This window comes from Protomyctophum parallelum (genome assembly GCF_964188405.1).
Source record: "Protomyctophum parallelum genome assembly, chromosome: 1".
NCBI lineage: Eukaryota > Metazoa > Chordata > Actinopteri > Myctophiformes > Myctophidae > Protomyctophum > Protomyctophum parallelum.
Genome location: NC_139697.1, coordinates 76,703,626 through 76,722,136, shown reverse-complemented (window position 1 = coordinate 76,722,136; position 18,511 = coordinate 76,703,626). Strand labels below are relative to the sequence as shown.

General features: G+C 43.2%; 1 protein-coding gene across 1 annotated transcript in view; it reads left to right on the top strand.

The window, feature by feature from the left end:
* LOC310875480 (replication protein A 70 kDa DNA-binding subunit-like) overlaps nucleotides 1–18,511 on the top strand; it is a 70,632-nt gene that overhangs the window by 40,461 nt on the left and 11,660 nt on the right. The window contains exons 12-16 of the mRNA XM_083788724.1: nucleotides 1,995–2,143; nucleotides 6,537–6,663; nucleotides 15,727–15,903; nucleotides 16,396–16,503; nucleotides 17,237–17,323. Of these exons, the coding sequence (XP_083644850.1) occupies nucleotides 1,995–2,143; nucleotides 6,537–6,663; nucleotides 15,727–15,903; nucleotides 16,396–16,503; nucleotides 17,237–17,323 (648 nt within the window). The remainder of the gene's footprint in view (nucleotides 1–1,994; nucleotides 2,144–6,536; nucleotides 6,664–15,726; nucleotides 15,904–16,395; nucleotides 16,504–17,236; nucleotides 17,324–18,511) is intronic.

Sequence of the window (18,511 nt, the reverse complement as noted above, 5' to 3'; positions counted from 1 at the left end):
AGCCAGTGGCACACGGCACCTTCAGGCTTCTTGAAGTGTAGGCCTACTATTTGGCCTATTTGCTTTCCCCATGTTATATTTATGTGTGTCTCTGTAATGTTGGCTTCACCGACGGTTCGACCCTCGGCTCGCACAGACTACGTATCAAAGTAGTGACTACAGCGTGGAAAGAGGCGTTCATGGGAAAATATGGTCATATGCATTTATTTACCCAGCAAACCTGAGCAAGACCTAACGGCTCCTCCCACAGTCCAATCATCAGAGCCATCTGGCCAGCCTTCAGCTGGGTGAAGTTGTAAAAGCAATTTCCTCTCCTCCAGTGGGGGGGGGGGCAGAAAATAACCCCGTTTTCCTGAGCCAAGCCTCCGACGAAAACTACAAAGAAAGATCTATAAATTAGAAGATTTTTTTAAAGAAACGGTGCATTGTGAGCTTGCAGATCTGCTATTTTCATTATTTTGGGTCCCGGGCAAACGTTTTGGGTCTCGGGCTAAATAGTTTGGGAACCACTGCTATAGGTAAACGCTCTCTCCACCCGCGTGCGACCACTCGGCTGCCAGCTGTGTTGTAGGCAGCCTCCATGGAAGAGTCCTCGTACAGCCGTAATGACCGTCCTGGTCCAAGTGGACCAGACCAGAGCACCATATCTGGCCGTAGGGGAGGAGGTCGTGGTGAACTCTTGGGGGATTAACTGCGGACCGGTGGTCGAGGTCTGCTCTTCGCGCTGCACTCACCTCTGGGTGACAGAAGAAGGGGCCACGCCCCTGCACTTCTGCTCTTGACACCCACAAAACCCACAGAGAAGCTCACATACGCCCGGCTACACACCGAGCCCATATGCATATAGACATAAAGATCACAGCCATTCTGCTCGCCCCCGGCTTTCTCCATCTCGGACAGATGGATTTGTGCTTGTGCCGCAAAAGCATCGAAAGCCATTAATCCTCGTGCGTTCGTGTGTATGGCACGTGCGTGCATTCTCGCGGGTGTTGTGACGTGTTTGTGTCGCGTGTGTTTGGATTTTCTGGACTGTAAAATCCCAATCAGCCGATTCAACCCTGTGTCCTTCAGGAGGCCTTTTGGGGACCAGTGCGTCTGCTGCATGTTTGCATTGGCAGACGATTGGGAGGCTGACGTGCTGAGGATTTCGGTGTGCCCTGCCCCTCTGTGGGGAAAAAAAAGAAATAATCGATTTTGTCGCTGTTGTGCAGAAACCTTGCATCTCCATATTTTAACATTTTGTGTTTCCTTAAATCAATGCCCTACTTCGATTCATTATGCAAAAGTCAGTGCATCACAAAAGTAGCGAAATAGCCAATCTACTAGCTCACAACTTGTTGCATTAAATAATAATCTTTTATTGTGCCGAAGGATATTCGTCTTCACAGGTCTGTTCAAACACCCACATCAAAGCACACAGCACCATGTCCCCACTGTATACAGAACCAGCCTATCAGCTTGGCAGTTTGTTTAATGCCACAATGGCTGAGGGGACAAAACTACTACTACTACTAAAAGGACCTTTTTCCATTGCAAGTTTCTGTCCAGATGGCATGAGGTTAAAAAAGTGATACAGGGTCATTTGATATTGTAAGTGCTAACCTTATTGTTCATATCAGAATGTGTGGGTACTTTAAGGCCGATTATCTTGGAAGCAACATGGGTAATTCTGAAAAGTTTGTTTCTGTTTGGGCATGGACAGTATGCAGAACAGTAATTGGGATGCGTTGTGCAGATCTGGTATTTCTACCATTTCCCCCCAAATTGTGGAAGCGAAAGTGAGAGCGAAAGTCAACTGTCGCAACATGTCAAAAATGTCAAATAATGGTCTATATATTATAGTATTCGATATTGGTCAAACCGATAAATTGGTCAGGCTGTAGTAGGACTCTTGCCCATCCCTAAAAGTGCACAACACCATGACCATGTGTGTCGCGGCATCTTGCCTTTCCTTCCCCTCGTCTGTTATTGACTCCTGTTCACTTCCTCACCAGGCAGAGACGTTCGATGGCTCTTCCCAGCCCGTGGTAGCTGTCAAAGCAGCTCGCCTGTCAGACTTTGGTGGCCGATCTCTCTCTGCGTTGTTCAGCTCGACGATCATGGTCAACCCAGATATACCAGAGGCCGTTAGCCTTAGGGGATGGTGAGAGACACACACACACATAAAAATTGCCTCCGTTTTTGCGACCGTTTTGGTCGCAAATGCGCCTGAATTTTAATCTGTGCGATCTAAAAATATAATTAGGAGCACCAGTGCCACTGCAAATCATTGCTACAGAGCGACCAAAACGATCGCGACCAAAACGGTCGCGGGCCGGTTCCGTCCCGTGAGATGATTTAATCCGACTTGTAGAGCATACATTTCTGAGCATGTAAAAAAAAAAGTATGTTTCTAGTGCATTCCTGTCAGAAGTTATGATTTTTTAAAGAAATATCTCCTTGCTCTGCTCTCCCTCTCCAAAATCTCCTGGGCATTAATTGGCTGATTGGCCTGCAGCCGACGTGATTGACCTCTCTCACCGACCTCAGAACAAAAGAGTTCCATTGAATGGAATCTCTGACACACACAATTCGAGGGTCTTTGGCATGAAAAATACCAATACCAATAATGGATGTAAAAAATCAATTACATATTGGTGCTCTTTAAATTTTGGTGGGTGCTCCTAATTTTTTTCTGGTGCTCCTTCATTCTGAAAATGGTAGCACCAGTGCTACCAAGTAAAAAAGTAAATTTCGAGCCCTGAATATTGCTGCTATCAACACATGAATACCTCTATACTGTATATTCTGTACATGCAAGTACAGTGTGCACGACAGATGCTCTCTGTCTATCTCTCTCTATCTCTCACTCTCTCTCCCTCGCACTCTCTCGATCACACTTTCACACATACACTATAGCCACACACCACACCGCATATATATATATATATATCGACAGTATGGGTGATGCTCATGCATACTTACAAAAGTACATAGAGATTCATGGCATGCATAATGGAGGCATTTTTACACACGCTATTCACGCGAAGCCATGCGCAGCGAACAAATGCACAAACCGTTCACACACAACGCCATCGACAGACACAAGGTTTATATCGCCACGCTGCTGACAAACATGCACGCAAAGATAGGCTGTATCACCCATACACAATACACGCAGCACTAGAATACAGACTGACACTCTCTCTCTCTCTCTCTCTCTCTCTCTCTCTCTCTCTCTCTCTCTCTCTCTCTCTCTCTCTCTCTCTCTCTCTCTCTCTCTCTCTCTCTCTCTCACACACACTCACACTCACACTCACACTCACACTCACACTCACACACACACACACTACGTACAGCAGTGGTTATCAACCTGTGGGTCGGTACCCCCAGAGGTGGTCCCCACATGATTTCTGGGGAGTCCCCAGATGTCTTTACATTTTTAACCCATTTAGGCCTAAGGCCGATTCTAAAAACGCCTCTAAATCCTGACCTAAGGTTTCTGAAAAACTTCAAATATTTATATAGCAGCATCAAAAAAATTACATTTTTGAATACTGTACATACTGTACAGAACCCAAATATGGGTGCCCGGCCTGAGGGGGTAAGATACCAATAGGGGTTCCCGCCCAGAATGGGTTTTAATATCTCGAAAAAAGAAAGGAACAGACCATTACTGTAGCAAAGGTAATCAACAAACGATGCTATAAAAACTATTCAAATATTGGCCAAATTGTCAAATGATATAAGAAACAGGCAAACATTTAAAATAACGGATCTACAAGCTCGTTGTGAGCTTGGTGATCTGCTATTTTTACAATATCTACATGGGTAACCGAGTCAAAATGAATTTAATACCTTAACTCCTACAATTCCAGTTTATTATCAGGGTGGGGGTGGGGGGTGGGGCGTCCTATCAGGGTGGGGGGTGGGGCGTCTCCAGTTCAAATGGGATTATTTTGGGGGGGGGAGGGTCACGAACTGAAAAGGTGGAAAACCACCGCGCTACAGCGCATGCAACACGACGAGTGTGCACGAGTCAGTCACGTGTACTGTAGAGAAGCAACATGCCTGCTCATACTCCTCTGGGACCATGCAGAGAATAAAAAGAGCAAGGATATTTCTGGATTCCAACACATTATCTGTTACCACACACACACAACACATGCACGCGCGCACGCACACACACACACACACACACACACGCGCGCACAGGCTCATCATACTGGATTCTTATTAGCAGCTCCCGTAGAGGGATTGGAGTTGGTGATTCATGTGCTCATTAAAGCTGTTCCCAAGTCCACCACTTAAATAGGAATACACATTTTCAGTCTGAGCACACGGCTTAACGGGCGATACATGCTTGTGAGCCATGTGACTTGTCAGAGCCGCACCGAGCAAGTAATACTATTCTTAGGGATGGTATTTGCGTCAGAGCTCATAGGTTTAGGCTTTGTGTCTCTCGCCGAAAATAGACGCATTTTGAGATTGTACGTAGATTGGCTATTTTGGGAAATGTGGAGTATAAAGTAAAGTCCCACTTTCCAAAAAATCATAATGTATTTTCACCTGTGAGCTTTTACACGTAAAATTCAGACTAGCACTCAATGAAAACTGGTTTGGCTCTAGCTGCTTCAACGCGTGGCTCTGTGTGTGCCCCACAATGACGTCATGTGGCAGCCATGTCTATGGACTTTTTATGGAACCTTTTATTCAGTATAAACTTTTTTGGCCAAGTCAATGGTAAAATTGCCCTATTACACAAACATTAGGCAGCCCCCCTTTAATAACCATGTGGGCTCCCTAGAGTAGACCCATGTAATAATATGATTTGTAATTAAATATCACACCTGTGTGAACTGAGTGGTGCTACTGTACTGTACTGTACTGTGTGGTGGTCTCCGGAACATCCAGACCCCCCGGAACGCGGTTCCAGCGAGCCGCCCCGTGTCCGAAACGGTCGGGAAATGACAGTTACCGTGTGGGGGTCCCTGGGGGGTCGCCGGAACATCCACACCCACAGGAGCGTGCCCAGGGTGCCGGCCCTGGGTGCCAGCCCGGTTGCGGCAAGCCAACCCGTATCTGAAATGGTAGAGAAATGACAGAGTTACCGTGTGGGGGTCCCCGGGGGGTCCCCATCATGCACCTGTGCACAGTGTGAAGCTCAACAGCGCCACTTTGTCAACTCTAAACACTCTTTGAATTGAAAGGTAATGCATGTTTAGTACATGTTTTGGGAAATTAACAGGGGCTTTAATAAATTATTGTGTTGAATCACCTCGTATCGCACCGAATCAGATCATATTGCATTGTATCTATAATCAAATCGGGATTAAATCGTTCTCAAATCACATCATGAACATGGGTGTATCGCATCTTATCGGCAGGGGGCTTCAATGCATCGTTAATGTATCGCATGGCTGCCAGTGTATCGAGATGAGTATCGAATCGGCCTTGGTGAAGGAGACTCACACTGTGCGTGTGCGTGTGCGTGTGCGCGTGCTGTGGCTGTGGCTGCAGGGCTCCAGCTTTAATCTGAGTGTTATTAGTCTGGTCAATATATTGTCTCATCCTGACATTTCAAAGGACCAAACTGCAGGCTTTCATCCCTTCTTCCATGCCTCTCCAATCCCCTCACCTTTTCTCCCTCTCTCTTCTCACTCACTGATCTCTGCCGACACTTTGGCCTCGCTCCAGTTTACATGCTGACAGTCAGCTACCCACACAATGAATGACAATGAAGATCATTCATGAATTTCAATATCAAGAACCAAGAGCGAGACAGAGAGAGAGCGAGGGAGCAGGTGGGAAATTGGAAATGCTCTCGCTGCTCTTTTATTTGTTTTTCAGGTGTCTCTACTCCAGCTCTCGTGGGCGATATAGTGCATTCTGGGATATGTTTTGGCCTGGCTCACATGCATAATTGAAATCCTCAATCAGTGTGGACGAAGCCTTGATTAGATTTTGTACTGCTGAACCGAAATGCTCAGCGGAAAGCCTGATTTATGCTTTGCCATGCGTTGGTGTCGCTCGGCGAAGGGAGCCGATCTACAAGCTCACAGAGTCCCTGTGACACCTGGTGGGCTTGTACTGTAGATGGGCTGTTTTCATCCAGTGACACTGTCGCACAACAGTATAAATTAAGCAGAAGTCTATCCGATGCAGCTGTAAAGAGGGGATGGATGGATGGACGAGTACAGTAGGTAAAGAAAGACGAGAGATGTGTGTTCACATGCATCACAATCCGTATCACACAAGCGCATTATTCACCAAAGGCTGCACTATGACACTGTGCAGCTCTATAAGGGAACATATAAATACATATTGTGGATGAAAGTTAATACCTGATATGGCTCTACTCCTAGTCTGTATCAAGGGGACATATCTTATCCCTTCTACACAGGAGAAAAGCGCGTGCATAAATGCAACACATGCACATACAAGCATGCACAAATGCCCTTACATTTGCACACTCTATATCTCTCTCTCTCACCAAAGGCTGAATAATGAATTTCACAATGTCATGTGTCCGTGTTACGTGTGTTGATTTGTTCCAGGTATGACAGGGAAGGCCATGCCCTAAGCAGCCAATCCTTGACACAAACCCGGTCATCGGGGGGCATATCGAAGGTCAACTGGAGATTCCTGAGCGACGTGAAGGATGGACCTGGTCAAGGACAAGTGGTAAATGACCGCACACTTACCTGTTCATTTCATACATTTACTCACATTGATTTACACACATTAATAAGAGCTCAATCTTCAGAATCAAAATTCCTTTGATAATTCTAATCAAACAAGGTATTTTCTTTAGGCGTTTTCTTTAGTAACTACTAGTGCTGTGACACATAGTAAATCCTAGTAAAATATAAGTTTATTTACAGTTTTTGTCTTCCTTCCTCAAACCCGTTCTGAGCCCTGGCTGCATTTAAGATTTACTGTTGCAGCCAGTAGTCTTTCCAGAATGACTTACAAAGTACAAGATCGGATTAAGTGACATGATCATGAACCCTAGTTGACAAACCAAATGGTAAACGGTCAAGTTAATAAGAGTGCAAAGAAATCACTTCCAAAGTGTTTAGGATACCAGGAAATCGTCAAACCTAGCATCTGTCTAAACAACATGCCATCTAAATAACATACCTAGCGTTTGTGGGCTAACCGGCCTAATATACTGTAGTAGAAAGAAACCCAACTTGCATCTGCATAGAATAACTAACATCTATCACAGGCAACAAACGATACAAAGCATGAGGAGTAGGTAGTGTACTTAAGGTTAAGACTTTGCCCAAGGGCCTTGTATGACGGAAGATAGGGACAGAGAGAGAGAGAGAGAGGCGTAATGGAATCTCCGTAGCGTGCATCCCTCTCTCTGAGGTAGATTCTGAAGAGCTTTCAGACTGCAGCGGAAAACGGACTGACAGTCCTGACTGAGAGCCAACTGACAGGTCATTCCACGTTAGAAATTGGGGGGGAATTTATTGAAAATCATTTGAAATAATGATCTATGTATGTGGGAATGCCCTTGATTTCCTTGTAGGTCAATCAAGACAAGGTCAATCAACAGAATCCAGCTGTTCAATTTAACTCAACTCAATTTAACTTTAACTCATTAAAGTCCTAACACACCAGGAGTGTGATAAAAAAAACAAATAAATGCATTGCAGAAAATTGTTTCATACAGATTGATGATTTCTTTTTTAATTCACGGTAATAAATTAACCTCGTTCCAGATTAAACTGGGTACTGGGTACTACATAATATTCGCTTGTGGATATACTCAGTCATGACACAAACAATAGTAAAGAAAAAAAAAGACATGTTCGGACAAATTAATCAGAAGAAAAGAACATCCAAATGTGTAACATCCTTTACATTATACCGTAAAATGTTAATTAAACATTAACATTTAAATGAACGCTTCAGATTTTACAATAGTATGTGACACTCAGAAGAGAACACTACAGCTTATTTGTTGGGTTTTTATCTCATTCAATCTAGCTCATCTGGGTCTGTTTTTCATTCTTTACCCGTAAGCGCTTGCTAATTAACGTAGTTTCTAATACAAAAATATAATTACGTGACTGAGGCGGAGGATGCCTGTGGGGCTTTTAACACTACCCTTCTGGAAGAAGGCTGGACAGAGTGAGTGGAAGAGGTCGAGAAATTGAAGGTGGGGGTTGGAGTTTGCATCTAGATAGAGAGAGAGAGAGAGAGAGAGAGAGAGACACAGAGAGACACCATCCTTGAGTGTGGGCTGTGGGTTGTTACATAGCACAGTCCATTTATAACCCCATTTACTGTATTAAAATTAACAGGGGTTTTAATGTGTTAAGTGCGTGTCAAACCATAATGAACTACATGTCAGTTTTAAACCTGTGCTCAAGCAGGGATGGAAATGAGGCCATTTAGAAAAGGGGACGGGGGGGATCTGGGGTAACTCTGAGAGAGATGAGCAGGGAGGGACGGCTGAGACAGAAAGACTGCGGGGGACTGACAGGAGGAAAGGATTTGACAGGTGAGAGGGTGTAAATAATTGAGGCTATAAGGTTCTCTTCTCCACTTCTTTCTTCACCTTGCTCTCCCATTTGGTCTTCCAACGAACCAGGTTTATTCACAGCTCATAACTAAAGCTTTGTTGATCGTGGTTACAAACTGTATGTTTTGGGTGAATTCAATAACGATCGCGGGACACGTGACACAGCCGGATTGTACTTCCGGTTCACTGTCCAGGAGTTAACCCTTTCAGTTCATACGACGAGTGAGGCCGTCATAAGGATCCCGAAAAATTAGTGCCTACGACGTCTGTGGACGTCCTAGCGACGTCCTAGTGACACGGGGCGAGATAAGAATAGCTTGTCATTGACTCCCATGTTAGCGCGGCGGAAAGAATGACTCGTATCTCCTAATCCAAGGCGCTCTCCGTGGTGATGAATGGATCGATATGCTGGCGCTTCATTTCTGCTTTTTGGAGCGTAAAAAAATAGATTAAGATGATCGGGGATGTGAGGTCACTTTGTAAAGTCAACTTTTTTAGGAAAGTGTTTCCGGTTCATGGCTTTCAGAGTAAAAGCGATCAGACAACTCTGGCACCCCGGAGCTTCTATTTTGATGCACTTCCGGCACTGATTGTGTTTAATGGTCTTCCAAATAAGACTTCCGGCTGAAAATACCTTGGCAAGGGGAGAACAGGGGGCGAAATAAGTCTGGCAGGCAATGAGTTGTCTCTGTTACACACACGCACATGCACGCAGAGACCCGACATGTGGTGTGTGCGAGAGTGCGTGCGTGCATTGTGAGAAGTATTTTAAGCCCATGCAATGTGTGCCAGGAATGTGAATGGGATTCTCACTTCATCACCACCACACACCAAATTTAATTGCATTTGGGTGCCAGAGAGTGGCACAGGGATTTACTGTGATGAGAATGCTAACCATTTTTAAAATGTATTATGCACACTTCTTTGTACCGGTATGTGTGTGGGTGAGTTTGTTATTTGGGTAGTGTGTATCTTTGTAAGTGCGCACACAGACATACACACATTCATGTGTAGAGGCCCGGGTAGAGGTGCATGCACGTGCACGGCTAGTTTTGCATGTGATGCTTTTTCCTTTTGGCTCTCCTCAGTGTACTTAAGGTTAAGACTTTGCCCAAGGGCCTTGTATGACGGAAGATAGGGACAGAGAGAGAGAGAGAGAGAGGCGTAATGGAATCTCTGTAGCGTGCATCCCTCACTCTGACCCGCAGCCTCTACCATCTGTACTATTGTTTGCATTTGACCACATCACATCTTCATTGCTAACCACTTAAACCCCACATGGGTAACTGGAGTCCCTCGGGGCTCAATACTAGTGTATTTTCAGTTTTTCTGTTATTGTGGGGAAAGCGTTACAGTAGCTGAAAATGGCCGATGCGCAAGTGGCTTTAATTTAACTTTGTACATGCATGTAACCAATTGGTTGCATTTGTGCAAACTCAGTTTTACATGAAAACAGCATTTTACTGCGTAACAAGGCTCATGGAGTCATGCATCAACATGTCTCTCTCTCTCTCTCTCTCTCTCCGCCTACAGCCACCCTGCCTCTACCTGCCACCCATCGCGTTCCCACCTTGCCAGCCTTCCAGCAAACCGATCTGGCCAGGTCTGTGCAAGATCTGATGAGGCAGGCAGGCGGAAACGCGGTGGGGAAGGGAGTTGGAGAGGGCTGTTGCCGATGGGCAAAACGTCTCCTAATTAAAAAGTAAACCCCTCTTGGACTGCGTTTCTTTTGGAGGGAAGGTTTGTTGTGACTGTGGGTAAATGGGAGGGATGGATTTGAGGTTGTGAATCAGCATTGGCAATACTTTGCTTCTGTGACCTTCTGTCATTCAGACACACGGAAGCAGGCACCTCAAAAGAGACGGGGAAAGAAGCTGCCGCGTTTACACCGTCACTGCCACAGATTTAGATTACTTTATTTGCATAAGCCTTTTTATACGGATACAAAAATGAGGCCGACATGCTACCGCTTCATCTTTGTAGGATTGTTTTTTTTCCATTCATTTATTTTTTCCATTCCCAGGCTCCCAGCAATGTTACGAAGGAAATATTGTATTGCTTCACATTCTGTTTATTATGTCTTATTTGAAGGATCTTCTACAACTTGATAATTCCACCATTTAACTATCAATGTGCAAGGTGCAGGCTCTTACCTCTTAAGAAACACAGCCCTCACACCTACGTCGCACCACCGTATACGATCTGAGTCATAGGCCTTGTCCAGACGGAGATGTTTTAGCAAGAGTTTTTAATCGTATTGCCGTTTCGTCCACGCGGACCGAATATGCTCATTTTTGCGTCTCCGTGTGTACAACAAATACGCATCTTTCCTGAACCGATGATACAGGTTAGATCGCTAATTTCACCACCGTCTGAATAGCTCTTGGTTGCTAAGCGATCGATAAACAGGAAATGGTCCATCAGTGAAAAAGTTCCCCTCCGTCCACTTCAATGTTAACTGACTTTTTAAAACCCATTTCTCAGATTCTTAGCTCATAACTAAAGCGTTGATGGTCGCGGTTAAAAACAAATGTTTCGGGTGAATTATAAAAAGATTGCGGCTAACATAGCCTAGACATTAATACTTCTGGTTCTAGGGCTAGGCCCATGAGTTGTTGTTCTTCAAAATAAAAGCTATCTCTGAAAAGGACCTCTTGAGTATAATGAATACTAGTCCAGATGTTTATGTGTAAAAGATGGTGCTAGATTTTGGCCTGAATCCTTCAGAGTTCCTTTGATAGATTTATTTAGGCCAACATTACTAATGAATGAGTCTGGCCGCGGTCTAGCTTGAAGTTGTTCTTTAAGGTGCTTTCCATCAGATTTATCTTTAACTAACTCCAGTTTTGACAGCAATTTACCACATTCATATACCTCTGTGTTCCAGTCAATCTATGGACAATTTCTAAATAATAATAACAAAATAATAATAATAATTAGGGCTCTAACGATTACAAATTTAAGTTGACAATTAATTGTCACACAAATAATTGCGATAAATTATTTAATTGTTCTTTTTTTTGCATTGAACATTGGAACGTTAAGAAATTGCACAGGGCAGATATGACAAATTGAAATAACTATACAAAGACACATTTAATCATTTTTTTATATATTTTTCTTTCCAAAGAAGTTACAAAATAGCGTAAATAGTTTATCTACATTGTAGATAAACTAGTTACGCTAATTTGTAACTTTTTGACATGTTGTAAGCTTGTAGATTCTACAAGCTTACAACGTGTCAAAAAGTTGCTTTTCAAAACAAGGTTACAAAGTGATTTACTAAATAAGATAAAAGCAACAGAATATAAGGTCCAAAGTAAACCCTTCTATACTATCCTACTGTAAAATGAGGACATGAGGAAACCTCTGTCTGTCCTTCCTTTCTCTGTTCTGTCCTCATACATTTTATCTCTGCAGTGGGTTGACCAATCGATCTGAACTTGCACAATGCACATGGTCATAGATCACCACTTATATGAAGGGAAGGGAGTGAGGAAGCTCTTTTTCAGTTTTCACAAATTTAAGCCACATTTTTGTGAACTCTCACTCAATTAAGACGGCTGTGGGTGGAAAGGCCCTCATCCCTTTTTCGCCTCAGTGGGTTCAATCGATCTGAAGTTGCACACGGGAATTGACCATTGGCATATGCAGGGAGTGAGAAAGCTGATCCTTTACTTTTCTCAAATTTAAGCTGTTTATTCGAATCTCTGTGAGCACTCACTTTAAGCTGTTTATTAGCGTTTCTGTGAACTCTCGCTCAATTAAGATTTGCTGTGTGTGGAGTTGGGGTAGCAGTGCCAGGGTTAATTGATCGGCAGGTGTTTCCGATTGTCTAATTGCGCTATCCTCTTTATACTCTAGTAGCATGCTGTACCTGGGCTCAGGGATAAACACACACACACACATACACACACACACACACACACACACACACACACACACACACACACACACAGACAGACACAACACTAGAGAAAATGTCAGCAGGAAGAGAGCTGGATCAATGATGCAAAGTTATTAAAGGACTTTGATTTAAACGATTAGCAAGCAGCACACCCAGAAAGGCAGGACTATGCATAGACTATTTTGACTTGGTGCACCAATTTGTTAACCTGGCTTCAGCCCTAGAATCGCTAGCCACACCCATTAAAAAAATATATGTTCTAGTGAAACTAAATTAAATTTCAGGCTGAGTGTCAGGCTACCAATATGTATGTGTTCAGTAAAGCACACAAGCTGTAATTATAAAACGGTGTCATTGTGTCGGTAACAACCCACAGTACAGCTGCAGTAGCCTACAGCTAATTTATTAGAATCTTTTGCTGTGGTATCTGTAGTAGTGCCAGTTGCAATCTCAAGAGATTGAGTGCGAGCATTGACTGGTAAAGACTAGTACATATACTATACCATATTTATTACATTATAAACATCAAATGAAAACAAGTAAACAAATGGCATGAAATAGCATAAACGGATAAACAAGGACTAGGAATCAAGCCGGGTGGCTTACCCAGGGCCATGAGGTGCACTAACTAGATCTACAAGCTAAACAAATAGCAGATATGTTGCAACGTGACACTTTGAAAGCTTGTAGATCCTTTCGCCGAATTTCGTCCCAGAATAGACACTAAGATTCAAGTGGTTAGCACTTAGCAGAATGGCAAATGTGCATTAGATTTCTATTATTATTAAAGAAAAATAACACTTTACAGATCACCAGGTTACACCGGGCGCGTCAGCGTCGCGTCTCCGTCACCGTCAGGGAATGTTCCCTTTTTAATCAATGAAGGGTGGCTCCACTGCCCGCGTTGTGTTGTGTTGCGTTGCGTGACTGCAACATTTTTTTGACGCACGCGACGGAGACGCAAAGCGCCTGGTGGAGCCCCGCCGTTACACAAATATACATAATAAAATAAAAGTTTCCATTTGCCACTTGCTCTCACCAACCCCCTGTAGTAACTAGTTATAAAGGATAGTTATTCTAAAGTGTTACCGGCTTTTAACTGTTAAAAGTAATCGGTAACATGATCAAATCAATTCTGATTCTCCCAGGAAGCAGAACCAAGGACCGTTTAAAATGGTTGAATTTGAAACTCTAGCAGCTGCATTTATTTGGCACCAGTTGGAGATTGGAGATCGCCGTTTTTACTATGTGCTGATTACAGGGAATTACAGTCATCTAATCATGATTAAATAAAAGCATGGCTGTAAATGCACAACAGCTGTGCCAAAGTATTAATGGAAATCTCCCTAATCCATGATATAGAATTACAAGTGTGATACATAATTCAACTACTGATTTGTGAAGACATATGTTACCTGCTTTACTAAAAGTCAGTCAAATGTCACTGAAGTTAATTTGGAATTAAAAACATGAATAAAACAATACTTGTACGTGAATGCATCCAGGATACAGTGGATGTTCTATTCATCTTTGATCTTTTTGGAATTGGAAGGAAAACACTATACCCACTGATAAATGGCATTTGTTTTTGATCTCCTCCAGGCTGAAACTGCCGGGGACAGGGGGCGTATGGTTTCACCCTTGTCCATGTGTGTACCTGTGAGCAGTTAGTGCTAACAGGCAACAAGCTCACAGCATGTGGTGCTGCTGTGTTTTGTGAGCTTGTAGAATTTCTATTTTTCGGCTTTAGCGTAAAAAAAAAAAGAGGAGACAAATGCATGCCATTGTTTTGTTAAAAAAATGGAATTGCCTTCCTACATTGTTGATTTCCTCCCAAGTGTTCATTCAAACGTGTGTGTGTGTGTGTGTGTGTGTGTGTGTGTGTGTGTGTGTGTGTGTGTGTGTGTGTGTGTGTGTGTGTGTGTGTGTGTGTGTGTGTGTGTGTGTGTGTGTGTGTGTGTGTGTGTGTGTGTGTGTGTGTGTGTGTGTGTGTGTGTGTGTGTGTGTGTGTGTGTGTGTGTGGGGGTGTGTCAGTGATTGTGTGATTGTGTGTTTGTTTGCATCTCATCCCTGTGAGCCTTGAGTTGATGTGCTGTGTACATTCTATGTATTTATATTTATGGAAATAGGGTGGCAAGCCTTTTCCCCCTCTTAGAATTAGCATTTATTTTCCTCTTTAGCTGTTGACTGTACCAGCATGAGCTCTACCGCCTAAGGTGCTAATATCCGTTTAAATTACCGCAACATTGCTGCATTTTAATTTGATTCAAGTCGAGCATGCGCATGCTTTTAATTTCAATTCACAACCGGGAAAAAGTGAAGTTTGTGCCATTCTCTTTAGAATGTGTGTACATTTGGAGTAGGGGGGGGATCTGTGCTCGGTCTAATTAGTGTGTGTGTGTGTGTGTGTGTGTGTGTGTGTGTGTGTGTGTGTGTGTGTGTGTGTGTGTGTGTGTGTGTGTGTGTGTGTGTGTGTGTGTGTGTGTGTGTGTGTGTGTGTGTGTGTGTGTGTGTGTGTGTGTGTGTGTGTGTGTGTGTGTGTGTGTGTGTGTGTGTGTGTGTGTGTGTGTGTGTTGGAGAAGAACAGAGATTAGGTCCATCCAACATGTATTATGCATAGATTTCTCTCTTTTTAAACCGCTTTCTTGCTACATTACTTGGAAGTAATGTACCCCGCATGCATCTGTGGAATGGACCTACTTGGTTTTTATTGATTGTTTGTTATCCTCTATCCTGGTTCTTTACCATTATCTCTCCCTCATTCCATTTACATAAACACACATATTGCACCATACTGAAGTGTTTCATGTTTGACACCCAACGATTTTGGCATGTTTACCAAGCACTTGTGCTACATCGCAGGTGAAAAATGTCAGGTTCTTGGTGTTATTTTCTTGAATCTAACACAACCGGCATGCAATTTTATGTTCACACCAGACGTTATACATAACACAAAGGTATCATAAATTCAGCAGCCCATCTGGAAGATAATCTGTTCCATGTGCAATTTAGAAATTGCAGTTTCCAATTGGGATGTTCGAGTGAGTTTTGATTAACCAGTTTCAACCTGTAATTCCTATTTTGGGCATGTCACATAGGCTTATATTTTCAAAACTTTGCAATTTGTAGGCAATCTATTTAAGCTCACAACGCGTCACAATGTGATGCGTTGTGAGCTTATAGATCTGCTGTTTCTGCGGTGTGACACCATCGTCGGATATTAAAAACACCGATTATATACGTAATTAACACCTTGTTCAGTGCTCTTCCCAAATGTCAGTGATCCTGATGTCATCTCCAGGTGGATTACTTCAGCTGTGTGGCGACGGTGGTGAGCATTCGCAAGGAGAGCTGCATGTACCAGTCGTGTCCCCGTGCAGATTGCAAGAAGAAGGTCATAGAGCTGCCGAATGGCCAGTACCGATGTGAGAAGTGTGACCAAGAGTCCCCCGACTTCAACTACAGACTCTTACTGTCTGTGAGTATTAAGAGGAAAAAGTGTGCCGTAGATACAGCATTTACTCAAGTACTGTACTTAGTTATGACGTAGTTTTGACATACAGTATACTTATTTAGTATACGTATTTCCTTATTTTTTTTCAATACTTTATACTTTTATCTCAACAAACTATTTGTCTGGGGCAAATATTGTACTCTTTGCTCCACGACACTTGACAGCTTGACAGCTTTAGTTACTTTTCAGATTTAGATTTTTAATAATACAAAACATTAATTAATCACTTAAACCCAGTTTTATACTTGGAAAGCTCATAGCGCACTGCGACGAGTTGTGAGCTCGTCGCCGCTATTTATGAGCACTTATTCTTACACGGTGTGGAATTACTACTTAAATAGTAAATACACACCAAATTGTCCTCATCTCTTGCGTGTGCTATGATGACCTTTTTCTTTCTGATTACACGCACACTATTAACTACCCAGATATTCCTCTTTTTTGTCTGTCCTCTAGGTCAATTTAGCAGACTTTGGGGACAACCAATGGGTGACATGCTTCCAGGAAACCGCTGAGTTGCTGCTGGGTCACAATTCAGAGGCACTGGGACATCTCAGAGATACAGTGAGACACTGCACACACACACACACACACACACATACACAGGCACACACACACGGGCACGCACACACGCACGCACGCGCGCGCGCGCACACACACACACACACACACAAAGCCTGAGTGTCTCCTATCACTATCTTGGAAATAATTCAGACTTTACATTTGACCATAAGGCCTAACTAATTCATGCCCTACAACATCATACAAGAATGTCACACAAAAGTAGTGTAAATAGCAGATCTACACCACCACAGGGAGTGCAGTGACCGATATCGATTCTGTCGTATACACCGTTGTCCAGAACCAGCACAAAGGCCTCTTCCCGGGCTCTGGACCTGATCACCCCCAAATCTCCATATATGGAGCTGGCTTGTTCTGACATCACATGATGTTCTGACAGCTGCATAGACTCCATATTTGGCCTTTATTTCTATGGTCATGATTCACCAGTAGCCTAGATGGCTTGGTTCAAGGCTTAAAATATTTTATATAAATATTTTTAGACATCTCTATGGTAAACATATGAATCTGTGGCACCATAAAATGGTATTTGAGCTATTATTATTATTGTCCAATTTGGCTTTGTCCATATGACCCAATTTAACTCCAACTGACTATGTCCTGTATAAAGCTGCTGTCTTTTCATGTGACAGCCGTGTGTGTGTGTGTGTGTGTGTGTGTGTCTGTGTCTGTGTCTGTGTCTGTATCTGTGTCTGTGTCTGTGCGTGTGCACTAGGATGAGGCTGCATTCGATGACGTGTTCAGCAAAGCCTTCTTCACAACTCACATCTTTAAAAACAGAGCCAAGCTGGAGACATACAATGTAAGTAGCCGCGCAGAGGAACACAATGGCATTTGACGTGCCATACTGTACAATTTACTTTCCGCTCGACGAAAAGGTTGGAATTGAACGACATACAATGGAACTCATCATTGTCCTCTTGTCAATGAGAATTCTGACTGGCAGTGTCTGCTGTGGGACTGCCTATTACTAGTCAGTTTTCAACAAAACAGTGTTCCAAATATAAATGCAATAACCCTATGTCAGCTATGCATAATGGTACAAGGTTTTTATGAAGCCTAGTGTCCCTATTCCGGGGGTGCGAACATTCAGTAAAGATAGCAGAGCTACAAGCTCACAACGTGGCGCGATCTGATGTATAGAAGGGTGTCTATGGTGAACTACAGTTTTATTTATTTTTTAGCTTTTTCTGCCTTTATTGATATATTGAAAGTAGGCTGACAGGAAATGGGGAGAGAAATGGGGATCGGGAGTCAAACCCGCGACACGCTATTGGGCTGGATTACCAGCCTAGGTGACCAGATGGCTATGCCAGCCTCCCAGCCCGAACTACAGGGTTTAAGTGTTAAATGTACTCACTGGCTTTCAAAATGGTTGCAAAGATAGTCGTGTTAACAGGAAATTGTATTGTTCATTGTTCAACATAAACCTTATCCAGCAAACATGACCTTTGAACATTGTGTTTACACCTTCAGTATTTCAATGACCACAGTTATCGCAATGGCAAGCAGACAACTTTTAGCATTAGCTAGGCGTCGGCTGAATTGGTTGGTGACGTGGCGTAACCAACAAGAAGTTAGAGCAATGTTGCTGTTGGTAATAAATAAAAGTAGTCCGTTACTGAATAAGGACAATATTCTATTTTATTTTAATTCTATTAATGTTTAAGGGCATGTTTCTATTTCTTACTGACCTGCAACATAGGCACACAAAACAAAAACAAAACAACTAGATATCGCTGCTTTCATAGTATAGCAAACATCTGTCTTACTGTTGGCCCTGTGCTGGGGCGATTTTGAAAAATTGAGATGAAAGTTTTTCCTTGGCCTCCCGGGAGTGTGCATGCAAATTTCAAGCCAATCGGTCCAGCGGTCCCCGAGATTAGCTGTTCATGGACGGACGGACATACAGACTCACAGGAGTGAAAACATAATCACACTGCCTTTTGCCATTCCAGCCTCCTGGAAGAGATTTAAAAAAAGAGGCGCA